The sequence below is a fragment of the Peromyscus leucopus genome, chromosome 6, assembly GCF_004664715.2.
Source record: "Peromyscus leucopus breed LL Stock chromosome 6, UCI_PerLeu_2.1, whole genome shotgun sequence".
Lineage (NCBI taxonomy): Eukaryota > Metazoa > Chordata > Mammalia > Rodentia > Cricetidae > Peromyscus > Peromyscus leucopus.
The window spans coordinates 43,501,477-43,528,493 of NC_051068.1; the positions used below are offsets into that span (position 1 = coordinate 43,501,477).

Sequence of the window (27,017 nt, forward strand, 5' to 3'; positions counted from 1 at the left end):
CCTCGGGATCCGGAGGCGTCTTGGAAGGAGGCAGATAAACAAAGGCGATCGCACCGAAACCGCTCGTTCCGTTTCACATCCTCTCTCGCATCGCCTGCCCCGGTGTCCGCGGAACACCGTGACCCTGCATCACCCGTCTGCAGGCAGGTGGAGCCCGTCCCACGCGGTGCCTGCCCTCCCAGAAGCCTCGCGTTCACGAAGACCCTCCCGGACCCTCGGGCGGCTCTCCAGGGCTGGGAGCCGGGGGGCGACACACCCCCTCCCGGGAGCACCGGGCCGCCGCAGGCATTCCTGGCGGCCCACGGGCGCGCGCGCGCGGGCCCGATCGGGAGCAGGCTTACGCGCACGGGAGGCGGGGCCCCGCTTCCCGGCACCCACTGAGCGCCCGGCCCCCTCACCCCACCCCACCCCCTCGGCACCCAAAGCTCCGCCCCCAAGACGAGAACGCCCGGAGGAGGAGACCGGAAGCCACTTAAAGCAGAGCTGGAGCTGACAGCCGAGAGAGCCGGAGCCCGGGAGCGCTGTTGCGGCTTTCTGCGCCCTAGTCCGCGGAATGGCCAGCCCGCGGCTCGCCGCCTCAGCCGCCCACGACCCCTAGATCCCGGCACCCGCCCTCGGCTCCCACCGCTGGCGCAGACCCGGCCCGCCGATCCGAGCCCGTGGGTCCGTTCTAAGGGCAGCAGCCCGCCTAAGGTAAAAGGGCTCGGGGTGGGCTGCGAGCGGTGGAGGGACCCCCAAGCGGGGTGGATGGCGCCGGCCTGGGCACCCCGAAGTCCCCTGGCAGGACAGCGGCGGATCGGGAGACTGCCTGGGCGAGCTGAATGCGCTCTTGTCTGTCGGTGGCGGGGTGGGATCGGGTCAGGCGCCGGTCCCCGGGAGTTGGGCAGGTGTCTAGATGGACCGGCGCCGGAGGGCTGCGGGGGCCGCCAGCGATGCCCCTCCGGGATGGGGGGCGCAGCAAACGAGGGCAGCCCCTGCGGGAGGGCTCGGCGCTGCGGGAGAGTTCCGGCCGGCGCGCGTTCCGGGCTGCAGCCCAGAAGTTTGCAGCCTGTGTCGGTGTTGTTAACTTTGAGTGCGCACGGGTCCCCTTCCTCTTCCCCGCCACCCGGGCATCGCCCGCTGTGGCTCGGCCCCGCAGCCCCGGGGACTCGCGGGACGGTCCTCGGTGGGTGGCAGGGCTGACTCGCAGTGAGTGGCTTCGGGGAGGTGGGAGGTGGGGTCCTTCAGGAGAGTGGACGGTGAGTGAGGGGCAGCCCGGGTTCCTGAGGACAAGGTGAGGGCGGGGATGCCCACCCACACCCCCGAAAGTGCGGAGCCGGGTGGAACGGGCGGGCGCGGCGGACAGTGGTGGCTGCGCAGACTGTCGCGGCCGGCAGGAGGCGTCGCTCGGACCCGGACTCGGCGCCCCGGTGTCTCCACGGCTGGCTGTTTGGGGCGGGCGGTTTCCATGGAAGGTGTGATCAGCCGGGAGTGCCAGACGACCCGGGCGTCACGAGGTGAAGGGTGGTGCGATTGGATTGCCTGCTGCGGGCGACCAGAGGAAACGTCCTTCTCCAGTCTTTATTTTTCTGTTATGCAAACTAATTGAGGAACTGGTGGCTTCCGCACTTCACTCCTCTGCTTCCCAGTTCTGTTTCCGAGTTTGGTGAAGGGCAGTAAGAGGAAAAGTTGTGTGCGTGCGTGCGAGTGTGTGTGTGTGTGCACGTATGAATAAGATTGGCTTTAGGGTTTTGCCTGGATTGGTGTGATAGGAGTGGATAATGTGCGTGCGTGGGGTGGGGGGGAAGGCACAGGCCGGTTTGATACGGAGACGGAATACCACAATCTGTGCCAATTGAGCCTTGAGGCAAGAGCACCGAATGATGAATAATAACGCCTGGCTTGGCTGCTTTCCAGTTATTTATGTCTCATGTCAGATCCCTCCTTCGTGAAGCTTTCTCTAACAATGCCAGCCAGCTCATACTGAACTATCTTTTTAAATCTCTTCTGTTCATAGACTAGCACTTTGTTCCATGCCTTGTATTTCTCCGAGTTTTGATTAGTAAGCACTTTTTATACACAGACTTACAAATCCTGGATTTTTATATTTGTTTCTAAAAGCACGAAGTTTTATCATTGTTGGTTTTGACCTTCAACCAAGAGCAAAGCATCTAATGTGTGCTTATTCTTCAGTAATGCAGCCACTAAATATTTATGGACATCCTCAGTAGTGCACTGTGCTAGGTACTGTACTGGTCCCCTAAGATGCATACTTGATTAAATCATAGGTCCTTGCTTCAAAGAGCTCTTTCAGTCTATTGGACAAGAAAAAAAGACCATTAATTGTTCATCACTGTTCCTTCTCATCTGGCACAATCTCAGTAAATACCTGGAAATCTCACTCGTTTTAAAGGGGCTGGTTCTCGCAAGGAAATTTCTTAGTTTCTCTCAGTAGTTCATTCAGATTCTGAAATTTGTGGTGTTTTATATTTGTATTTTTGGTTTATAATATGTTTTCATTTGATTTTTTAAAAAATGGGTATGCGTAACTTCTAAAGACAAGGACTAGACGATCCTTTGTATAAAATTGTGTTGTATTTGGCTTCTAACACACACACAGTACAGAGACTGTTGAAGGTGAGCATGTCCTGATAGTCCCTCAGTTTTGGTAATGTTTTTGTTAATTGTAAAGGTAGATCTTTAAGTTAAATACTGGAACTTTCAGAATATTAAAATGCTGGCAGGCTCCTGGCTGCTCCTGTGTCTATTCTTACTCACATCCTCCCCCACCCAGTTCTTTCACTTTTTAACTTTTAAAGTTTATCCTTTTGATGAACTTCCCTCCCAAAGAACCTTAAGTTTTTGCAAACTCATGAGACAGATCATAAACAACTGTGAAGGGAACCACAAAGCCAAGTGGAGATGTGGTTTCCCTGCTTCATCATCTAGAAGAGACAGTTATTTCTACCTCACAGTAAAAATTTATACCACAGGAGAATCACAGGCTGTTAAATATAGTAAGTCCATGAATAAATGGCCCATACCTATTGAAAGATACATTCTGATCTACCATTATCTAGTGCAGGTTTTAGCATAGCTTTGGAGTCTTCAAGGCTCAATAAAAATGAAAATTGACCTGTAAGAGCTAAATATAATGCAAGCAGTGATTACAGATACTTAATTGTGGACCAACACAAATGTTTTAATGAATGAATGGGTTCAGTTGTCAGTTTTCAAATGATCATCTTTCTTCCTTTCCTGGTAGGATTTGTACATACCGAGGTGCAATTGGAGCTGATCCACATCATGGAAATGGAAACCACCGAACCTGAGCCAGACTGTGTAGTACAGCCTCCCTCTCCTCCTGACGACTTTTCATGCCAAATGAGAATCTCTGAAAAGATCACTCCATTGAAAACTTGTTTTAAGAAAAAACAGGATCAGAAGAGATTGGGAACTGGAACCCTGAGGTCTTTGAGGCCAATATTAAATACTTTGCTAGAATCTGGCTCGCTTGATGGAGTTTTTAGAGCTAGAGACCAAAATGCAGATGAGAGCAGCTTACATGAACGTATGGTGAAAAAACCCCTGGAAATCAACCCATCGTGTTCACCAACAGAGAACAGCATGTCTGTCCTGATTCCTGGTGGGACAAATGTTGAGGGCCAATTACCAGAAGCTCATCCTTCTGCTGATGCTCCAGAACAGGTGGTTCCAATCCAGGATCCCAATTTTCCACCAGAAACCATCAGTGGGACAATGCCAGATTCTACAACAGTACCCTTCCAAACTGACCTTTTGCATCCTATTGCAGGTGATGTTCCTACCAGTCCTGACTGCATAGATAAAGTTATGGATTATGTTCCAGGAGCTTTCCAAGACAATAGTTTTACAATCCAGTACATTTTGGATACCAGTGATAAGTTGAGTACTGAGCTCTTCCAAAACAAAAGCGAGGAAGCTTCCCTTGACCTTGTGTTTGAGCTGGTAAACCAGCTACAGTACCATACTCACCAAGAGAATGGAATTGAAATTTGTATGGACTTTCTGCAAGGCACTTGCATTTATGGCAGGGATTGTTTGAAACATCACACCATACTGCCCTATCATTGGCAGATCAAAAGGACAACCACTCAGAAGTGGCAGAGTGTTTCCAATGATTCACAGGAGCACTTGGAAAGATTTTATTGTAACCCAGAAAATGATAGAATGAAAATGAAGTATGGGTATGTATTATAATAACTTACAAATTGTTAATTTCTTTTTCTAAAGAAAAAGAAGCTGAAAGTTTGGCATGGCGGTTTCAGTAGTGTGCCAAGTTTTTTCTTTTACGACTTTTATGCTGTTCTGATTTTTCATGACGTTTGGAGTAGTGTAGTCTCTTTATGATTTGAGCAATTTAGATGCCATTCTGTTTAGTGTGTATATGAATGAAAGTTGTATATACACCGCATGTTGTGAATCGGGTACTATTTTAATTGTTATCACCTTTAAAAGAAAATCCACGTGAATCTTATTGTGAATACTTAATTTATCTAGTTTTGAAGTTTTTATGTGTTAGGTAACTGTTTTTTTAAATAGGAGAAATAATATTTGGAGCATTTTATGGCCCTTGTTAGTTTGACTAAGCAATTTTTATATGAATAATTCAGAAGTTCTTCCCATATACATATATATATGTATATGGCAAGATTTTGAGGGATGTCCGTGTGTGTGTGTGTGTGTGTGTGTGTGTGTGTATGTATGTATGTGTGTGTATGTATGTATGTGTATGCTATTTTGATGGTGTTTGAATGTGTATGAGTGTTTTGCCTGCATGAATGTATGTGCACCTGGTACCTGCAGAAGCCTGAAGAGGATACTGGATAGCGTGGAACTGAAGTTAGAAACTGTTGTGAGCCTCTGTGTGGATCCTAGGAACTGAACCTTAGTCCTCTGCAAGAGGACTGAGCCATCACCCTAGCCCCCATTTCTTAAAAATCATTTAAATAAGGTATTGTCCAAAAACTGTATTGCCCCTGAGCTAGCAATCCTAAATGTTCTGTCGAGAGTAATAAAGTTTATGAATTCTCAAAGCCACTTTAATCCTTCCATCTCCAGATTGCAGACACTTCAGAGCAGTGGCCTCTCACTTCCCTTATGAAGCAGATTTCCAGTCCATTGAGTACTTGAACATTTTGGTACATTAAGTTTCTGTTTGACTTCGTCAGAAAGAAACTAGCAGAATCATTGTCTATCATATTACATTCTGTTACCATGAGCAAGACAAGACAATCATTTTGGTCCCAGAAGGTCCAAAAATTCTTAGGTCAAAAACAAAGTGGGCATTTATATCTTGTAAGATGATTTTGCTGAAAAGCAGCCAGATTTAGAGCCCTTAGCATACACTCCAGGATCAGTTCTAAAGTAGTTCCAGTAGGAGCTTGATTTCCAAATTAGTATTAGTGATGTTAACTAATATTTATATGAAACTTAGGAGAGGAAAAGTATGAGTGAGTTGCTATTATAATTGATATTGCTGCTACTACATTGTAAATGGTCCTGCAGTAATAACATAACTGGAAATATGAACTGTTAATTAGTAATGAAATTCTCAGTAAACTACAAGAAGAAATAGAAGATTATAAATAATTCTCAATAAATTAGGCTTTTGGGGAGTTGACCTGTGGTCATTGCAACCTGGTTTTCCTTGTATTCCAAAGCGATGTTGTGTTTCCTGGCAACAAGATGCAGATAACGGCATGTTGAGCCTTGCTGAGAGATTCACAAACAAGCTGGAGCAGCCCAGGTTCACATGGTTACCACATTATTTGGCTAAAGCTATTAATCTCTGTGGTCAGGCCTGTAAAGCTGGTCTCCCTGTGCAGATTACACATAACCAGGAAATGTGTATTCAGCTGTGTATATGACCATATTGAACCCAGTCTTGGGATTCAGGAATAGTGGATGAATGTCAGTTGGTTGTTCTACTTGTTTTGGGTAGTTTATATATATATACCATATTATCATTTTGTAGACTTTGAGGGATAGTCATGGTTTTGGGTCTCTAGCAGCGACAGGTCATAGTTTCAAACTATGCGGATAAAATTCTTTATTATTCTTTGCACCTGTGGGGATTTAACACCTAAGTTAATCAAAGTTGGCTGTGTAATATTTATTTTGTTTTCAGGAGTGAAATTGGGTAGGAAATTGAGCCAGATATGTTCACAGTTCCCTCTCAGCTCTTTAGTTAAGATGATGCTTATATACTAAAAAGACATTTATGAGATTTGGGTAATAAATGCCTATTTGATTCATTGTAACAAGCTTGTGATATGCTCCTTTTTTTGCATTCTCTGCTTTTGTACATCGTAGGTGTTTATTGCCAACTCCACATTTGATTTTTAGACTTCTTTTGTACATGGGCCATGCCTTCAAGAATTTCTAAATTTGAAATATGCGGCTGAGAGCAACAACACTAAGTGTATTTCTATTAAGAAAATAATCTAACAGTATAGATTATATACTCATATAACAGTATATATAGATACTCATCATTAGTAGATGGTGATTTTGAGAGGCAGAACTAAGCAGTTTGAAAGGATCCTTGCTAATTGGAATGCTGTTGTTGATAATTGAAACTGGAGGTAGTGCAAATCGTTTTAGCAACCAAGATCACCATGAGTTTCACATTACATTCATTTTTAAGTAAGTCAGAACATTCTTTTAGGTACTGCTACTCCTTAATAAGGAAGGAACCACAAGCTAGGTTTTGGGACTAACTTGCTAATGAAACTATGACCAACGAGTACTCCTAATTCTCAATTTGTTGAAAGAGGATAGGGGTGAACCCATGGTTAGTTTTTTTCAAGGAGAAGGTGTTTTTGTTTGAGACATGGTCTTGTTCTGTAGCCCAGGCTGGCAATGGATTCATGGCAGTCCTCATACCTTAACCTAAATGCTATGATTATAGGCATGAGTTTTCATTCCAGCTCAGAGTTTTAGTATGCGTGTTTGCTTAGTATTTATTGGTAATAGAATTTTACTTGCTTAAAATGTTGGTTGCTGTGTATTGTTATTGGTAATAGTTCTTATGAACCTTTTCAAAAATCTATCCAAGGGATAGATGAGATCAAAGCAACTCTCTGTACGAAGACAAAGAGAAGTGCATAGTAATGATAGAAAGCTTATATTGTGGTTTATATGGCTTAGTAAAGTTTCTAAACTAGAGCAAGCTCCTGACTGAACTTGACTGGAGTAGTTAAATTAGCCAAATTAGTTCTGGTCTACACAGCTGTGATGATGTATGAACTAACTCATTATGTGTTATTGATAACACTGGACAGAGAAGAACAGCTGAAAGTTAACTATGCCTTGTGACATTTTGGTATTTCTTGAATATACACAGCTGTATGAGTTTGAATTTATTTTTAAAATTCCTGTGTCGAGAAAGAGAGAGCTCCATAAGCAAGAACTTGTTTGAAGTGACTTTCAAAATGGGTGCCTTGTACTATTATGATAAAGCCATGCAATGACTTATTTTTTCTACCTCTTTATGCGGCTATTTACATATGAAATAAAGCTAATTGGCATCTATCTGTACTAATCTAGAGAAGTTAGTGGGTCTGTGTAGCGCTATCATGGGAATCAATAGCAGTCATTCATTTACTTTTCTGGCTTCTCATCAATAAGTAGGTTACTTTTTGAAGCAGCTGTCACCTGGCTTCAGGTTGGGGTCAGGCTTTTCCTGATGTAATAAAAAATGAACCTTGGAAAAAGCAAAGATTTCTAATTGTTCAGACAGTCAAAATCAAAGCTTATCAGGCTATCTGGCAATTCCTGAATATAATTGCATGATATATAATATAGTTTATTATCCAGTTGAATCCAAAGCTTCTAAATTTTATTATATATTATAAAGAAATACTAATAACACTAAGGTATAAAGAAAAACTCAGGCATATGAGATACTTGAACTCTTCCTGTGCCCCTGTAAATCTGTTTCATTTTTTTCTGTTGCACTAGAATTTCTAGACTTACATTCAGTTATAAAGCAAAGATAAATTCTTTGTATTTCTGATTTGTGAGCCTCCCTTTATTCCAGATTTGAATGCTATTTCTAAAGAATGAAGCAGTTTATATCATGTATAAACCTTAACTACTGAAGGACTGCTACTAAAACCCAACTGTTGTAAATTGTAACTGTTTTCTGTGGCCTCCAATTTCTTATCCCCGGATTTGAGACCACCAGATTGTGCATTCTTTGTCTGATGGAGTTGGTTCTGGAATGTATTTAGATTAGGTTGTCAGGTCCTTTTAACCTAGATCAGCAACCTTAAGTAATTACCAGTCTCTGTGTTGGAGAGGGAAAACTAAGTGCATGTGTATATCACTTTACAAAGGGAAAAAAAAAATCTTACTTTGAGTTCCATTATGATTGATTCTGGCACAGCTTTGTGAAAGGCAGGCTCAAAGTGGACACTGGTGAATTTGAAAGAAACTCAGTTTTTAAAGTAAGCAGTGTTTCTTTTATAATTGAATTATTTTGTATCTTTGAGAGAGAGTAGAATGCTAAAGATTGAGCCACTGTCTGTTAAATTCTGGGTTTAGAGTTAGGATTTTTATGCTTATTTATGGCAAGGCAGGCTTTCTAGGGACCAGGAATTACACTGCATAAAGAGCCCCATTATTATTTTTTCCCTACAATTGTTAAACCTCATCCAGCTCAACCTCTGAAAGAGTAACTGAAAGCCTCAAATTGTAAATAAGAGTTTGAAATTTCAAGTGCTGGATTTGGAAATATGGCGTGAAGTTTTTTTTTTTTATGTAAAATAAATAAACTTATCTCAGTTTGTATTTTGTAGATTTATCAGTCTGTACAAAAGATATTACAAACAACTAGAATCAATTCTGTGATTAAGAAGATGCAAATTTTAGAAGTTGATGTTATCCAAAAGCTTCTAGTTATCAAATATTTGAGACCTTTGAATTTTTCCTTTCTGACCTAGCCAGTTACTGTTTTTAGGACAAGCATGGAAAGTTAATTAAGCATTCCTCTTTGCTGTTCTACACGATAAAATACGCCTGTCTTTTCAGTCTTTCTCTGCTTTACTCTGTTGACTAACTTGAGCACCCACTTCACCAGTAAAGAACGCTTTGGTGGTTATTGCAAAGGATAAGCTTTTAAGAGTGAGAATGGTGGGGTGACTTGTCTCTCGTATTCCAGTATTTGTACCACAAGAAACTGTGTGCAGAGTGTATTGTAAACTTTCGTGACTAAGTTGTCTGAGAGTTTAGTAAATTTGTATTCTTTATGCAAATTTAAGTCCCATGCTTCAGTGCAATTGCTTCTGAGAATTAAAGAAAGGTTTGTGTTACGTTGGTTGAACAGTACTTCTCTCACATTAGCTGTTTTTTTTTTTTTTTTAAAAGAAGATTCCTTTTTGCATCTTAAGAAAATTCTTACCCTGTTTCTTCTCATTTGAAATAGCTATAAGTTCTTTGCTCCAAGTTTTTACCAGCACTGATTAGTCAGGCATCAAAGAATGGCAGGAATGGGAACCCAAGGATGAGCTTTGCAGGAATACATGTGCTTTCAGGATCTTGCTTATGCTCTGGTCGTCACAACTCCCACAGCTGATCAGGGTGGAGACAGAAGAGCAAACAGTTCAAAATACCCCGTATAATTTCCTGCTGTGGTTGGCTTTTGCTTTCTGTCACCTGGTTCAGCTTTTTATTTCTAGACATTAAAAAATTCAGCACAGAAGAAATAACTGGGCTTACTTCCTAATACTCATCTTCATTTAAAAAATAAAAGACATTCATGAACCTGGGTAAAGGATGAAAGAAAAAAAAAGTTCTTGTTTACTTTTTGACATTTGGATTATCTCAGTACTATCGTATATCAGAAGTGTTGTGTGCAATGTTCTACAATTAATTTGTTAATTTAAAAATTTAGACTAATCCCTAAAATTGAACTCATCAGAGAAACTTGGCTTTGTAGATGCCTTCTCTTCTTCCAAAAATTACCGTTTAAGATCATGGAAAACTTTTGTGATCACTATTTGTAAAAACTCATAGTTTTGTTTTTTAAATCTCTCAATATCTTTTCTGTAAAAACGTTCTCATCCCTCCCCCAAGCACTTGCTTGAGGAGCTAACAGTAATGTATTTTCTGTATATTAGTTTGTGTACCTTAAACTTTAGTCTGCTAAAACTTGTTTACTTATCTTTAGATTGTTAGCACCACATACCAAATCAGTGAGTCTATTTCCATTTCTTTTATTTACTAGTTAAGTTTATTTGGAGTAACTGAGGAAAAAAGACAAGGCTAAATAAAATTTGTAATAGTTTTTTTTAAAGAGCCATTTGTAATTGAAATATTAAATTAGAAATAAATTGGATTACTACATTGTATCTTTCTAGATTTAATTAAAATGTGTTCTATAATGTTTATAATTAGTGTCTTGTTTATGTATAAATGAGTTCTAATTTGAGATTGTTTTAAAGTGATTTAAAGATTTTTATCATTTACATGCATCTTATATGTTTATATACTATTAAATATTTTGTTTATGTAGAAGTGTTTTATACATTTATTTCAGTCCTTTCTACTTTCAGATTTTTAAAAATTGGATCAATTTGTGCCTTGCATATATGGCACACATTTTTGATTGGTCACTTTGAAACTCCGGCTTTTAAAATACTTTATTCAACAAAGAGGATATTTACCTATTTCAATAATCTTTAGCTGCCTAGTTTAAAGCAATATAAGGTATAAATGTAACTTTTAGCATGATTTTTAAAAACCAATCTGTGCTTCCTATCTCAGCTGTTCTCATAGAAATTAAATGTCACTTCCTTATTAGGCCACAATTAAATATGTTTCACTTATAGTTACCTTCTACTAGTCTCAGGGCATGTGATTGAACTTGGATCAAAGTTAAGGCTGTATGATATTTCTGGCATCTTCAGAGTGCAAAATTTAATCCTAGTGCTCGAAATAGATAGCAGTAAGTTCTTACAAGTATACTTTTTATTTACAAAAGATTTTAGACTTATTCACATCACATTAGAAAATTTTTCTATGTTCTTTGCTTTCATCTGCAGTTTTATTTTAATTTTAAAAAATGCCTGTAATATTTTATTCTTTTCCTTGAGTATGGATATCATAATTTGCTTTTAGTGGTTACATTGGTAGAAATGGGTGCTAGTGTGGGGAGTAGAAGGAAATGTAGGAGGTGTAGGAACTTCAAATATAGGGTCATTAGGATTTTAAACAGATATTTAAATGAATTCAAGTGGCTGTCTTAGTATCATAGTGTGTTTTGTTTGTTTTAGCATAAGCTATATACTAACTGCATTTTGCTCCATTCTAGACATCCTTTGGAATATTCTTTCATTTAGGAAACTTAATTAAGCTCCCCTTTCTCCTATCTCTTCCTCTCTTCATCTCTATCCCACCCTCCACCCCGTATTCTACCATGTTCTCTTCTAGAATGACTCCACGATCACACACTAAATGTCAGACATGTAAATCAAGCATGATGTTTGACATAAAGACAAGTGTGATGTCCCGCTTATAACTAACTGCCTGCCTTCTCAGAAATTCTGAGACATGTTTCTCGTGTTCAGGAAAGTCCAAGGGGGGCAGCACACGTGCATAATTTTGCTGCATGATCACTTTTTAAGATGCATTGTATCTTAAAATGGGGATACTGTTACTCCCTACCCAAAAATTTTAATGTATTTAGAAATATTAGATAAGCCAATGAGTCTGTTAATAGTTTTTTTTACTGAGTGATCTAAGCCTTAGTAATCTTGCCTCTGATAGATCAACCTCTTTAAAAGTAGACACATTTAATTCATAATCAACATTAAAGATTTGTTATTTTATTTTTCCTGCATGTCTGTATGTGTATGATGTGCATGCCTGGTGCCAAAGAGGCTAGAAGAGATTCCCCTGGAACTGGAGTTTCAAATGGTTGTGAACCATCATGTGGATGCTCAGATCAAACCCAGGTCTTCCAAAAGAACAGCAGTGCTGTTAACTGCAGAGCCATATCTCTAGCTCTAACATTTGGTTGTTAATCTCCCCATAGCTACTGAGATCCATATGGATAATAGTGTAAACTCTGTAATTTGTCTTATGAATATGTGTGTGACTGTAGCTACTTTGAAATACAAAAGGAACCCAGGTATATAAATTGTTTATAATTTTCAGCCTCTAGTGAATAGTGAAAGATGTTGCATGGGATGTCAGCATTTATAAATGTTTTATTTTCTCCCCTAGGAGCTCTCTACTGTTTGTTTGAGGCAGTGTTAGCAAAAATCATAACCAGTAGCAAGATATGATCATTGACAGTGATAGTGCTTCTAATATAGAAAACTATGGGCCCTCTTTAAATGCTCTCAGATTCAAAGAATTGTTATCCAGGCCTAGTGTTACATGTCTGTAATATGGCAGGGGGACTGCAAGTTCAAGGCCAGCTGAGACAGTTTAGTCTGTGTCACAAAGGATAAAAAAAAAAAAGGCCAGGGATATAATTGAGTGGTAGGATGCTTGCCTAGAACATGTGAGGCCCTGGATTCAATTCCCTCCTCTCAAATTAAAATTAACCAATGCCTCCAGTTTGTGTATATGGCAAACATTTTTATTGTCTACTTTGAGATAAGGAAAAATCTTAGTTTTAGCAAAGGAGATATTACTCATTTTCATATAAGTTTAACTGCATAGTTTAAGGAATAAAGTACATAGGACTCTGAACTTTATAGTGTTTTCACAAAATATGTTGGTATGTTATACACCATGTGTTTGGTTCTCATCTCCTTGTAACGTCTTGAAGGCGTGTATAAGCTGGCAGATACTCCAACATAACTGAGTTCTGGAAACATCAAAGCCCTGTATCAAAAGCCAGCGATATTTTGTGTCCCTGTGAAATATCTTCAGCAGCAACAGCAAACATTCCCATCTGTCAGGCTTGTCTTAAGCTAGGAGAGCCTACATACTCTCCAGGCAGCATTTAATCGTTTCCTTCTATCTTATGACCCACAGCTTAGGGAGACATTTTCACTTTACATGATAGTAAGAAAATAAGAGGGCTTACTAATTGTGACCGGTTAGTTCAGCTGATGAGTACTAATGTTTGAGATCGTAGATAATATCCTTGTAGAAACTGGTTAACTCTTTAACAGGCAGAAAGCCAAGGCTCCAAAGTCTACCTGATCTTGTTAAAACTGAGCAGAGTAGTGTTCAGAAAAGTTTAGACTTAATTTGCTTTGCTGAAGTCTGCGTTCTAATTGTTATTTACATCATCTTCCCACTTACAAGTCTGCCTCCTATAATTTGTATTGGCATCATTATCTGAGAACACATATTAGAAACATGGCACACATTCTGTACTGAGAACGTTTTCAGTGTAATGAAGGCTGGCCTCCAACTTGACGGTTCTGCCTCAGTCTTCTGAGTGCTGATACTACATGTTTGTGCTACCTCACCTGGCCACATGTAATTGTTCTTGATGTAGTTTGATCCTAACCCTAACCTCTCAAACAGCCCCCTATTATTGCCTTCTTAGTCTGTCAGCATTTGTCTCATATAATTGTTAGACTTAGAGTAATAAGTATTAATAAATACGCTAATATCTTGCAAAAGAGTGTCAGTCTCTCCTCTTCTCTGCTCTTTCTCCATCTTCTACCGAAAATAAATCATCTTACTGGAGTAAGCTTTAAAAAAAGGCAACCATGGGCTTTGTTGAAAGTCATCCTGCCCATAGGATCAAGCCCTAACCTTAACCCAGCATACAAAGCTCTTTCTTATCTGGCTGCAGCCAATCTCTCCAGTCCAGTCTTATCTCTCCTCACCTCCCACATACACACACACACTCTGACCTCCCACATGAACTGCATGTGCTTCTTGAACTCTACCCTCATGCTCTGCTTAGTTAACCTCTCCACATGTTAATCCCTGGTGGTGGTCTGTTTGGTGACTTAAGTCCACATGTCACACATTCTGAGACAGCCCTTGTTACCTCTCCTGATACCTTTATCAGCAATGGCAGGCCATTGATTGTTTTTTTTTTTTTTTTTTTTAAAAGACAAGGATCTCACTACATGGTTGGCCTGGAATCCACAGTGTACTGTCTCCTGAGTGCTAGAACTAAAGGTGTACACCACCACTCTTTGTCCCAGCCATCTACTTTTGAGTTATCCACCTTTATGTCCCATTTCACACTATAACCAAGGGTTGCTCTTCTCTCTAAACTAATGTTCTGTGGCATTTTGACTTTTTTCAGTCTTCTGTCCCTAGCATATAATCCAGCACATAGTCAGTGTATCTTCTTAAAATCATTTTTTAACTGTCATTCTTTCCTTCATGGCTTCAAATACTTTATTACATTGAATTTATTTTGTGTGTGCATGGGGCGAGGGGGACATGCCATGGCACGGTTATAGAGGTCAGAGGGTCACATGTTGGAGTCAGTTCTCTGTCCACCACGTGGATCCTAGGGGTGGCAGGCTTGGAGCAAGTGTGTTTACCACAGAGCCATCTCACCAGTCCCTCAGTTACTTTATGAGTACAAAAATTGTTCAAAACTGTCCTATCGTGTACTGAGTCCCCAAATGCATAATGCATAAAGAGAAAACTATCTGAGCAAGAAACGTAATTTCTGTTTTACTCAGCACCTATGTCTGTATTGGTTTTGATTGTTCTTCACCTCTGTCTGTTTATCTTTCACATTGTGGTATCTTTGCTTTCTCTTTCTTAGTATCTGAAATACACACACACACACACACACACACACACACACACACACACACACACCTCTAAGAAATGGTGTTGGGGCATACTTTCAGCCCCTGTGTGGGTACTGGTGCATGCACAGGTAAGATATGTCTGGAAATGTTGTCTTAATGAGTATGTGAAGGTATTTGTGAGATAAGCTAACCATTGTTAAGAATCTAAATTATGAGAATGGGGTCCTTTTTGGAATTCCAACTTAGTTTTCTGTCTAGAGTTTGAGCAAGTATGTGTGGTGTATGTTTGTTAGCAAAGCATGTAATAGTTTGTAATTTCATTCTTTTAGTAAAACTTGCTCACAGGATGTGTTTTTGTCCCTCTGATTAATGATGAGGTTATAACAAATTCTACGGTATAGTGGCCCTCTCTCTTCCATTCTGGCTATCTGAACCAGGCTTCTCCTCTACCAGGATTGTTGCACTCTGCTTTTATAGTGGTACCTCCCCCCTCATTTTATAGCTTTGTTTCTCTCGTTCAGTTTTCACATGTCCTATGATTACCGCATCCTTGTCTGCTTTCTCCCTCTTGATCTTCTGTACTCCAAGGTCCTGGATTAACTTCTGCTCTCCCATTTCCGGTACATGGTATGCATGACCTCCGTGTCTTCTGCACTGTTTAGAAGGTCTTCTCCAACAATTTGAACTGCTCCTATGTTTCAAGGAGTAAAGCACGTAGAGAGCTCATTTTTCTAGTTCTCCTGCACAGCCCTTACTAGTTGATATTTCATAATATTTAAATTCCTAAAATTTTTTCTCTTATATACTTCTTGGATTAATAAGTTTTTTTTATTTATTTTTCCTGATCTTTATCCATTCCTGGACACCAATAACCAATTTTTCTCCTGCAATGCTGCATATTTATCATTTATTCCAACTGTTTGAATATATTATTTGCGACTTATCAATTTATATGGACAGATATATACCGTTTCTTTGGAACTCTGGAAAACTGAGATCACATCTGTTTAATTCTTTGTACATTTCTAGTTCAGCCCACCATTTATTATCATGTATAGATTACTCATAATGTATTCTGGTAATAATGGAAATAATGGCTTGATAAAGAAGATATTGAGCATTTGGTAATTATATACATGTATAGTGATACAGACTGTAGGAGAGAAAAAACTCTTGGCTTTGAATTTTTAAAGCATTTCCTGTTTAAGGAAAAGCAGGTAGCAAAATCAATCTTATAAAAAGATAATGTTTATCACATTTGTTATTTTACCTCTGTCAAGTCTGTAAAAGCATATTGAAAATGAAATATAGCTAAAACAGTGTTTTAATAAATCAATCCAATGAAAGTAAATTAGGGTTTGTCATAGAAATTTCATAATGCTCAAAGGACTAAAATGTATAAGGGATGTAGCAAAAGCCATATTTATAGATGTTTTCTCGTGCAGATCATTGTCTATGAAGTTTTAGTGATGAAGGCTTGTACAGAAATTGCTAAAGTGATGTCTACAATAAATTCTAAACAGCAAAAAGCAGGAATGACAGTTTGTTAACTTCTTGAGAAGCAGTTACAGGAAATGAAGTTAATGGGAATTACGTTTAGAAACTTGAAATGTCCCTCAGAGAGAAAAAGTTCTATCTTTCCTCAGTTATAAATAACATCAGATTCTCCTTCATACAGTGACATGAAAATCACTCCAGGCAGCATAGTATGACGTTGGACTTAAGCATAGGAATTTCTGTTTTCAGGGTTAATTTTTCCTTTTTCTAGAATTTGCTATGATTATTTTTCTTTTAAATTAAATATTACTAGTTATAAATAATTTTAAATGAAATAGTGTCCAAATGTGATTTGCCCCTTATTCTTTGAAAATTCCTAATTATACCGAATAAATGAGTTTCATTATTTCATAATGAACTTTGAGAAAATCTGTCCCCTTACCCTTATTCCGTATGCCTCTACTTCTCTCTAATAATCTCTCTTCTATATTCATGTTATTTTCAACTACATTTTATTCCCATTTCATGCTTACTTTAAGGTGAATGTTAAAGACCAAATCCTAGTTAGTACTCTTTTTAAGAAAAAAAAAATTGTTTTGGGACAGGAGAATCGTTAGGAACATTTTACAAGTTAGCTTGTTTTTTGCTGTCTTCAATTACATATGTGGCTTTAGTTTAGTTTTCCCAAAGAGTAGGATCTGATCATAAATTATGACAGGATGAAGGGAGTAGTAGACTCCTGGACATTTGCCAGGGTGCTGTGCATTGAGAGATGCTCATAGATATTCATGTGGGAAAGGGCAAGGGTCTTCATTGGTTTGGAAGTAGGCTTTGTCATTCTTACCACAGCACTACAGTATCATCCTTAGCATATTACAGGGAGTAAGGAAAGGCTTCAGTAAATGGTTTAACTTGTATAACCAGTTTAATTTTCAAACATTTGACTACAGAGGGTTTTGGGTACTCATTTACAGTCCTTGAAACAAGTGTCCCAAAAGCAGAGTTGGACTTAACTAACAAATGGGTTAGAGTGAACACCCTTCTCAGGATCTTGTTTCGTAACAGGGAAAATCTGTCCCACTACTTGATTTCACATATTAAGGTCTGCTTGATCTGGAGTGTCCTCTGTTTTATGGATACCACTTACAGGTTTGCATTGAGAGTGGAGAGACTGAGGAAAAGCAGTCAGGAACTTAGTAACAAATATCTGTAATGTTATTTTATTTTAAAAAATATTTACTTGGGAAACTTGCAAACATTCATTATACAGAGCGGAGTACAATGAACATTTTACTAGTTTCTTAAAGTTAAGGATTCAGATGTTTCAGCATGAACTAATGATTCACTAAAGAGGAAACATGTTTTATTTAGGCCATCCTTTGTCAATTAATGATTTAAGTGAATTTGGTTCTCATAATGGACTTGTCTTCTCCAACAATGTGACGATGTTGGCACAACACCTGTAATACCAAGTGAAACAAAATTTGACAGTCCTACAGCAGAGTAGAGTTGAGATTCTTAATGCCCAATAGGATGTTTAGGTACTTTTATTTAGCCGGTCTTTTTTTCTTGGGTCTTTCTAGAGGACAAGACTTTTGGGCAGATTTGAATGCCATGACTGTATTTGAAACAACTGAATTTGACCAACTACGAAGGCTGTGTACACCACCCTGTAGTAGTACAAACGCTATTTACAACACATACTGGAAATTCTTCTGTAGAGACCACTTTGGATGGAGAGAGTATCCTGAGGTATTTACATGTTCTTTTTTCTTTTAAATACTTTAATTTTTTCCCTGAGGTCTTTTTCCTTTCCAACAGTGACTAAGTAGAACTGAATTTCTCATAACCAAACACCTTAAGGATATAAATTTAAAAGTCTTGATGGTACAGGTAAAACTCCTCTCTTCATATCTCTAAAAGTATATTTCTTTCCATTAATCTGAAACCCATACATAGACTGCCACTAAAGGACTTTCCCAGAATCTTACAGTATAGAGATGAAGTACCTACAGACTTGGTACCATCTTCATAATAATTTTAATGAGATGAGAGTTGCTATAACTTTTGGATATATCTACCTTCTGTGCTTATAGAAATCGAATCGTGTTAAATTTAACATTTTTAGAAGCCAAATGGAACAAGAGTCACTTTTGAGTCTGTGGAAGAAGTGCTTGAATATGTTTATTAAGCTATGGTCAGGCAAATCATCTCTTTAGATTCTTATCATGCGCACTGCATCCATAGTGTGAGGTAGAACTCATCAGCTGCAAAGTCTTACTTGTAGGCTGAATCTGGATGTTAGAAATCAAGTTCTTATCCCAATGATTTGTCAGCTTGTTAATTTCATTGTAGAATTACAAAAAGAGATTTTGGTATGTATGTGTTTTTTAAGACATGACCAGTACCTTAATCACAATTAAACACACTATTGAACTGTATTTGATTTTGTCATTTAAGAATTGATTGGTGTCTGCCTTCCAAATGGGGTAAGGGAAAGTTTAAACAGAATACTTGGACTATCCTTGTGCTTTTTCTCTCAGGTTTCTTAGGCTTAAAACTCATTTTGGTTTTTGTTGTTGTTGTTGTTGTTGTTTTTAAATTTGGGCACTGTTACCTTTAATTCCTTTCTGAAAATTTCCTTAACAAATGTAAGTCAAGAAAGCCTCCAGGACATCATTAAGATTGAAAATAGAACAAACCACTGAGCCTCACATGTGTCATAAGGCAGAAGATATCCATGCTCTCGTGAACAGGGAGCATCTTTCTGTTTTACATATTTGAGGGACAGAAATCCTAAATATAGAAATTAGCTTGATTTATTGTATTTATTGAAATTCCTTTGATGTTAGCAGTGAAGTGAACTGTTCTCTGCTTTCAGTTACTTTTCTCATATCTTACAGAGATTATAAATTTGGTTTTCCTTTACCTTCTGTTTTCTCCTCCGTAGTCTGTTGTTCGGTTAATTGAAGAAGCTAACTCTCGGGGTCTGAAAGAAGTTAGATTTATGATGTGGAACAACCATTACATCCTCCACAACTCCTTCTTCCGGAGAGAGATAAAGCGGAGGCCCCTCTTCCGTTCTTGTTTCATACTGATCCCATATTTACAGTAAGTAGCCAGTTGTTTTTACTCTTCATTTTTACTTTCCATCTGTGTAAATGCACTACTGGATGCCAAATTTAAGAGAATTATCTTGGTTACTCTTACCAGAATATGAAATTGTCCATTCTTTAAATTGAATTCTTCAGTAACTTGAGTTCAAATAACTATAGTTCACCCAACCCTAAAACCATGAGTTTTGTATTGGAGCTTTGAACTGAAGAGCAGGGCACAGTTAACATTTTCCTACAACTAAAATAACATTTTTGGAATGAAGCAGAGTTTGTGTCTGCTAAGAGGATCCTTTGAAATTACAAGACTACTTCCCACCCAGTTAAATGGCCAGTGGACATGAGTGGAGTTTTATAAGGTGATGTTCTCCATTCGTTCTTCCTTGATTGAATTTTAGTAGAATAATTTATGTTCTTTCTTGCTTAAGTAAGGCATAACTTCTTGTGATAATGAAATTATCTGTCCTAGTTCCTAAAAATACAGTTTCTTAATAAAAGGAGTTAGGTGCACCTCAGCAACCGTCAGGACAGTAGCCTTTAAAGGCCAGTTTAGGATGGCTCAGTGGGTGAAGGCACTTGCTGGCTGCCAGGATTGACAACCTGCAAACCATTCTTGGAACCCACAAGGTAGAAAGAGAGAACTGACTCCCAAAAGTTGTCCTCTGACCTCTACACATACTCCAAGGCTTATGAGTATAAAAAAGTTTGTCTAGGTCAATCAAAACCTCTATCCAGATATACCATTACTAGATTTTGGTTTTGAAAGTGATTCTATGTTTACTTAGTTTCTGTGATCCATTTTGATCTGTAAGATAGAAGTGCTGTTTTCATATTCCTGTTATTTTTATTCCAAGTCATTCATGGTAAACACTTAATGAACTTAATTCTGGAATTGAAAGAGGACCATTAAAAACAAGTCAAGCTGGTCATGATGGCTCTGGCTGTAATCTTGGCACCTAGCGGGTAAAAGTAGGAGGTTCTTGAGTTTGAAGCCAACCTGGCTTCAAATTGCTGACCAATCTGGGCAACCAAGGGAGGCCCTGTCTTAAAACAAGCCCACAAAACTCCAAAATAACAAGAATTCCTCAAACAATTAGAATTCAACGCCAACTTGTAATAAGGTCAATTTTAGAAGTATATTGGCTTACATTTTCTTCCAAGTCTTTATGTGAAAATGAAAAGTGTTACCTTCTAAGTTGCTTTTTGTTTTGTTTTGTTTTGTTTTTGTTGTTGTTGTTGCTTTTAGAAGTAATAAAAAACACTATGGCTGGGATTTTACTAGTGGCACAGCTGGAGCCAGTGTCTCCATCCAGTAGTTAGGAACATACTGTCTTCCTGGTGAGACAGTAGAACTCATTAGTAAGACCAGCAGCTTGGCATGCTGAGCTAAAAGAAGCAAGATGTGGCTCCCTCTTAGGGGAAAAGTCCTCATCCAGATGCTACATTGTTAGGGAAAGTTTTAAATAGCGAAAAGAAGTACTTAAGGATTATGCCCTTTTTAAAAAACCTTATACTCATTTTAAAAGTATAAAATATAAAAATAATATAAGCACAAATGTGCCATTTTTATATAATGCAGACTTGCAAAAAATGAAAATAATTGTTTTCTTTTTCTCTTCAAAAACTCTGTTTTAGTCTTTCTGTCTGAAACGGTGATAATAAAAGAATTAAAATAAGAGATCAGCAAGTCAATGAGACTAGGCAGATGTTTCAAGAAGAAAAGCATGGAGTGGGTTGGGCAGAGTGAAGTGTTAGAAACAGCATCCTATCTGCCTTTCTGGTATACAGCTGTGGGACATTAAGGAGGAAGGGACATTGGTTCCAAAGAGCAGATTTCAGAGGCTGTGATCTTAACTAGAGAGAGGATGTTTTGTGTTTCACATTTAATCATTAAATTCAAAGAATCAAAGGAAACAATACATGTAAGGGTCATAATTTTCAGCACATTCTATTGTTTAAAGAATTTTCCTAATGTTGATAAAAAGGAACCTGTTCTTTAATATTCCTAGAATACTTGAGCTGAAGTAGCATAAGCAACAAATCAAAATAAGGGGCTTGAGGGGCCATGTCTTAAAGTTGAAAGGACATCTATTACATGTAATTGTCTCAGAGTTAAAAGAATGCTAAATTTAGTTTCTTTGACTCTTCCCTTAGAGGGGTAGAATTAATCCATTTTTATTCCAGTACTGAAATTGGTTTAGGAAACATTTCAAAATGGTAAAGGAAGGCAAGGAGAGTAAGGTTGGAATCGGAAAAGCCATTCTTCAGAGGTTCTTGACAGCTAATATAAAACTGTAAAGCATGTAATGTGTTATTGGGATAATACAAGCTGAATAGAAACAGCATTCTCGGTGGTACATTTGTAACATTGCTTGAAACATACATGCACACATAGAGATACACATACACACTTTTTTTTTTTTGACATGGCAGCTGGAATATAACAGTCCATCATACATGCCCTTAGATGTTTTAGTAGGGTTATAATGTTAGCTTGATGCAAGGATATATGTGTGGGAATAGATGTTACCCATCTATAGAATCTAGAATATCTGCATATTTGTGTTTATTGCTGCACTCGTCTTACTAGTCAAAGAACATCTCTGTGTGCCCACCAACAGATAAACAGAGAAAATGTGTTATATATTTACTAGGTTGTATTTATCTACAAAGAAAAATAATAGTCATTTGAAAGGAAATGGGTGGTCCTGGAGCTCATATTACAGGAAATAAGCCAGACTCACACAGACAGTTATTGCATATTTTCACTTACGTAGGATCTAGATTTAGCAACATATATGTAAGACAGATATGAAAGTGGAACAGGGGGTCTGGAAGGAGGATAGGGATAGTAAAGAGTAATGGAATAAACAAAGCACAAAGATAGACACGTGTGTTTTTACTTTTCTCATTGCTTTGACAAAATGCCTGAAAACAAACAAACAAACAAACAAACAAACAGCTTATGGAATGGTTTGTTGTGGCTCCTAATTTGAGGATACAGTCGATCGAGGCAGGGAAGTGATGATAGAAGATGTGTGAGATGGCTGGTCGTGCTAGATCTGCTAACAGAAAACAGAAAGAAAAGAATGCTATCTTTCTTTTTATTTAGTCTGAGACCCAGATCAACTGTGGGAATGTCTTTACAGAATGCCATTAGGTTTATTTCCTGTGTTATTCTGAATCCTGTAAGATTAATTATTACAGCATCTATAAAACATAATAATGAAACCCACTGTTTTATATTCTAACTGTAAATAACAAATATGTTTTAAGTAGAATGTTTGGGGAGAATCTTACCTTTGTTGGAAATGTCAAACCCATTATTGAAATCGTACTAACTACCTTTGCAAAGCAGGATATAGGAGGGGCTAAAAGTTGAACACTTTCTGGTAATTTGTTCAGAACAGTGATGGCGTTTTAAGGAGAGCCAAACTTTTTGAGAATCTGATTAAAGCAGTAGAGCTTCTCTTTTGAAAAACATACCAGTGAAAAATGTAACCATTTTAACAGGGAAATATACCTGTACCAAGGCTCCAAAGGAATTGACTGAAGCTCTCATGCTCCAAAAGACAAGAAAGATGTGTCTTTTGTTGTAAAGGTTGGAGAAACTACTTTAAATGTGCCCCTGAATTTCAGATAATGGTGGTGGTGGTGGTAGGAGGATTTGCTAAGTCTTGAATCCACTCACTTAGAACTTTGACTTACAAAGGGACTTTGGGGCCCACTGAATTAAAGGCACAGCTGCTTACTTGAAGCAGACAGGGATTAGAGAAGGCAATTGTGTTTCCATAGCTTTAGTGTCTTAATAGGCCATCTTTTAAGAGTATAATGGCAATGTGGTAGTATTAAGACCAGTAATGGCAGTTGTCTGTCGTGAGAGTCAGGCAGACCAGCTTGTTCCACCACTCAGTAGCCTTATTTTATTGTAAGATGTGAAACGTGGAAATGGAGAGAAACAGGCCTGGCTTACAAAATGCATCCTGCTATATTAGGGCGAAATTACTAACTTCTCTGAACTGTTTCTTTTTATTTGAAAACTGGGAATAATCAAGCCATATTACAGAGTTCGTGTGACAGTCATACTGTGTGTGAGATAGTTGGGAAATACACAGTACGTGTTCAGTAGGCGGCTAATGAGGGTGATGGTAGGATATGCTCTTTAGAGACAAGATAAATGTTCACATCCAACTATAACCTCTGTGTCACAAAGCTCTTTTGAAAATGTCAATTTCCTAATCCACTTGGCAGACATTACTCCTTCCTTGTGACCACCATGTACTGGTGAGTGAGTGTTACAGTACCCTGGTGCTGAAATTAGGTCTTGGGGTCAGGATTTCCTATTCTTTGCTTCTTCTCTTTTGCTTGTTTTGAAATAGCTGAGAAGTATGATGCAAATATATGAACTGAGCAGGAAAAAGCAAACCTACTGTTTATTTAAATTCATCTTTGAAAGTTAACAAAGCTGAGCTTAAAGGTTGAATGAGGGGGCTGGGGAGATGGCTCAGGGGTTAGCAGCACTGGCTGCTCTTCCAGAGGACCTGGGTTCAATTCCCAGCACCCACATGGCAGCTCACAACTGTCTGTAACTCCTGTTCCAGGAGATCTGACACCTTCACACCAATGCACATAAAATCAAGTTAAATAAATTATTTAAAAAAAAATTGAATGAATGGTGAACATTCTGGCATCTACTAGCTCTGTTTGGGGGTGGCGGGCAGGGCGAAGGGTGCTGGAGATTGAACCAAGAGCATTAAGCATCACAGGTAATCACTTAATTACTTGAGCTTACCTACCCTGATTGGTCTCCTAGTTTGTTTGGGTTTTGTTTGTTTGTTTGTTTGTTTGTTTAGTTGTTATTGTGAGACAAAATTTCCCAAGCTGATCTGAGGTTCTATTTGTTTGCCTTTATCTCCTGAGTGCTGGTGTCATAGCTAAGCACAACTACACTCAGGTTCATGTTTTCTTCAGTAAATAAATAGCATAGTAATATATAAAAAATAACATTAATATATAAGCACTTAAGCTGTACAATTATAAACCTGGACACTAATACAAATCATTGTATACCGTGGGATGTACCGACTGTTTTACTTAAGTGTTTCTTCTCCATTTTAGGACACTTGGTGGGGTTCCCACTCAGGCTTCTCTGCCTCTTGAAGCAACTTCATCACAAATCATCTGCCCAGATGGAGTAACTTCAGCAAACTTTTACCCTGAAACGTGGGTTTATATGCATCCATCTCAGGACTTCATCCAAGTGCCTGTTTCTGCAGAGGATAAAAGTTATCGAATCATTTACAATCTTTTTCATAAAACTGTACCTGAATTTAAATACAGAATTTTACAAATATTGAGAGTCCAGAACCAGTTTCTTTGGGAGAAATATAAAAGGTGAGTCAGAGGTGTGAAAAATGTAAGAGAACATTTATTTCTTAATACAGCTATTGTAAAGTATAGAACACGGTAAACACTTGCATAGTGTACTAGATTCATATTTTTCCATGTAGGCATACATCCAATCATCATAATACACCTATAAATAATATTGTTAAAATTTATAATAAACTATAGTATGATTTTTGGCATTTTGCTTTCATAGCTAGTTTACTATTTAAAAGCAAAATTTGTATTCTGTTTATTACTATAACCTACATATCCTTCTCCTAAATGCCTGTCTATTTTTTGCATTAGGAAAAAAGAATATATGAACAGAAAAATGTTTGGCCGTGACAGAATAATAAATGAGAGACACTTATTTCATGGAACATCCCAAGATGTAGTAGATGGAATCTGCAAGCACAACTTTGACCCTCGTGTCTGTGGGAAGCATGCTACAATGTTTGGACAAGGCAGTTATTTTGCAAAGAAGGCAAGCTACTCTCATAATTTTTCTAAGAAGTCCTCCAAAGGAGTCCATTTCATGTTTTTGGCCAAAGTGTTGACTGGCAGATATACAATGGGCAGTCATGGCATGAGAAGGCCCCCTCCAGTCAACCCTGGCAGTGTCACCAGTGACTTGTATGACTCTTGTGTGGATAATTACTTTGAGCCTCAAATTTTTGTCATTTTTAATGATGATCAGAGTTACCCTTATTTTGTTATCCAGTATGAAGAAGTCAGTAACTCTGTTTCCATTTGAAAACCTTGGTACTACTAAGTTATTTGATATGAACTCAATCCAGCATTTGTAGCAGGTTTGGGTGGGACTGGGTGGGAAACAGCATTGGACAGAAATAGAATTCTTTTCAGGCCCAATTTTTTAAGTGCTAGAAAGTAATTTTTTAAAAGAAGCAATGGGTTTTTAAATGGCCACTTATTATTTAATTATTTACTAATTGTTAGTGTACTCAGTGTGGAAAAGACTAAAGAGTGCATATTCTTCATTCACACTTGTACATATAGGCAGCAATATTAGTAGACGTGTTTGGAGACAAAAACAAAAACAACCGACTAGCCTAATTAAATGTTGCTTGGGTCTGGTAGAAGTTTGATGAAGACAAATAGAAGCTGTGAGCAAAGTGAGGATTCTATTTACTTAACATTGATAAAAACCAACTGGAACTGTACTACTGTGCTTATTACCTATCCAAAGCATTATGTGTTACACTTTGGGGTAGCATAAGTTCATGGTAGATGAGAAGAATTTTTTATTCTATGGGCAGGACTGAAATATATCACCTACTCAGAAAACTCCAGAATTTTCCTGAGAATTCGGTCTGTTCAGAGGAAGTAAAATAATAATAATAAAGGAACCATTTGAAAAAATTGTCACCAGAAAAATTTCCATTAATTAGTTGTGGAGTGTGATACATGTGTTAAAATTCAGCTATGGAAAACTCAGTCTCTTCCATTGTTGCTCACTTTAGTTTCAAAGTTGGGCAGCTACGTTGGTTAATGTTGGTTGAGGGTTAACAGTACTTCTTTTGGGATTCCAGACCTACCCCTGCACTCTGGTAATAGACAGTAGAAAACATCTACACTCAAAGTGAAAAGGTTACTTACTGTGCTTTGCACAAAACAGATTCTTAGCCATACCTGCTGAGTTGAATTGTTGAAGACAGCAAGCCCACCCTGTGCCTGCTTTGCCAGATGCACTGGATTTCTTGGCTGACTCTGTACCTTACACTACTTACTTTAATAGAAACACAAACTTGGAAATTGTGCCACTGGCCCAGCAAGAGCATTGTTGGGTGAATGTCTTGTTGCCTCAGTTCACAGAGGTAGTACTTCTAAGCAAAGCAAACCCCGAATAACTGAAGTGAAAGCGGTTGTTCATAAAATAACTTCCCATAGAAGTCCTTCAGATACCAAGCTCCCCTTGTATGTTTGTGGTTATCTCATTTACCCACACTTTACAGGAACTTCTTTGTTATTTAAAGCAAGATATAGCTGTACGAATGTCTCAGTGAATCAGTCTGTTCAAGCACTTACCAGGGCTTCCACACAATTATTTATTTTGCCCTCGCTGGTCCTGTCGTTTGCCGCCATTGGCAGGAGGAAAAGAGCAACCGTGGCAGTCACTCATTCAATTGTAACTTGTAAACCAGTGACCCCCAGTCGTTTCAAGTTGAGACATGTTATCCTTGCTTGTTTGATTTTATGGAACTTGTTCCTTTTTTCTCCCTAAAAGAAACAAAAGCTTTATGACATATTTATTTTTTTAATAAAACTAAGCGAAAATAAAAGTTAA

The 27,017-nt window shown here is 38.4% G+C and overlaps 1 protein-coding gene across 1 annotated transcript; it reads left to right on the forward strand.

Moving 5' to 3' along the window:
• Positions 1-464: 464 nt before the first annotated feature.
• Positions 465-27,017, forward strand: LOC114706298 (TCDD inducible poly(ADP-ribose) polymerase). The gene is made up of 6 exons (XM_028888666.2): positions 465-693; positions 3,245-4,205; positions 17,795-17,963; positions 19,162-19,322; positions 24,443-24,718; positions 25,019-27,017. The coding sequence occupies exons 2-6, from the start codon at positions 3,286-3,288 to the stop codon at positions 25,464-25,466; spliced, it is 1,974 nt and encodes a 657-aa protein (XP_028744499.1). The 5' UTR covers positions 465-693; positions 3,245-3,285; the 3' UTR covers positions 25,467-27,017.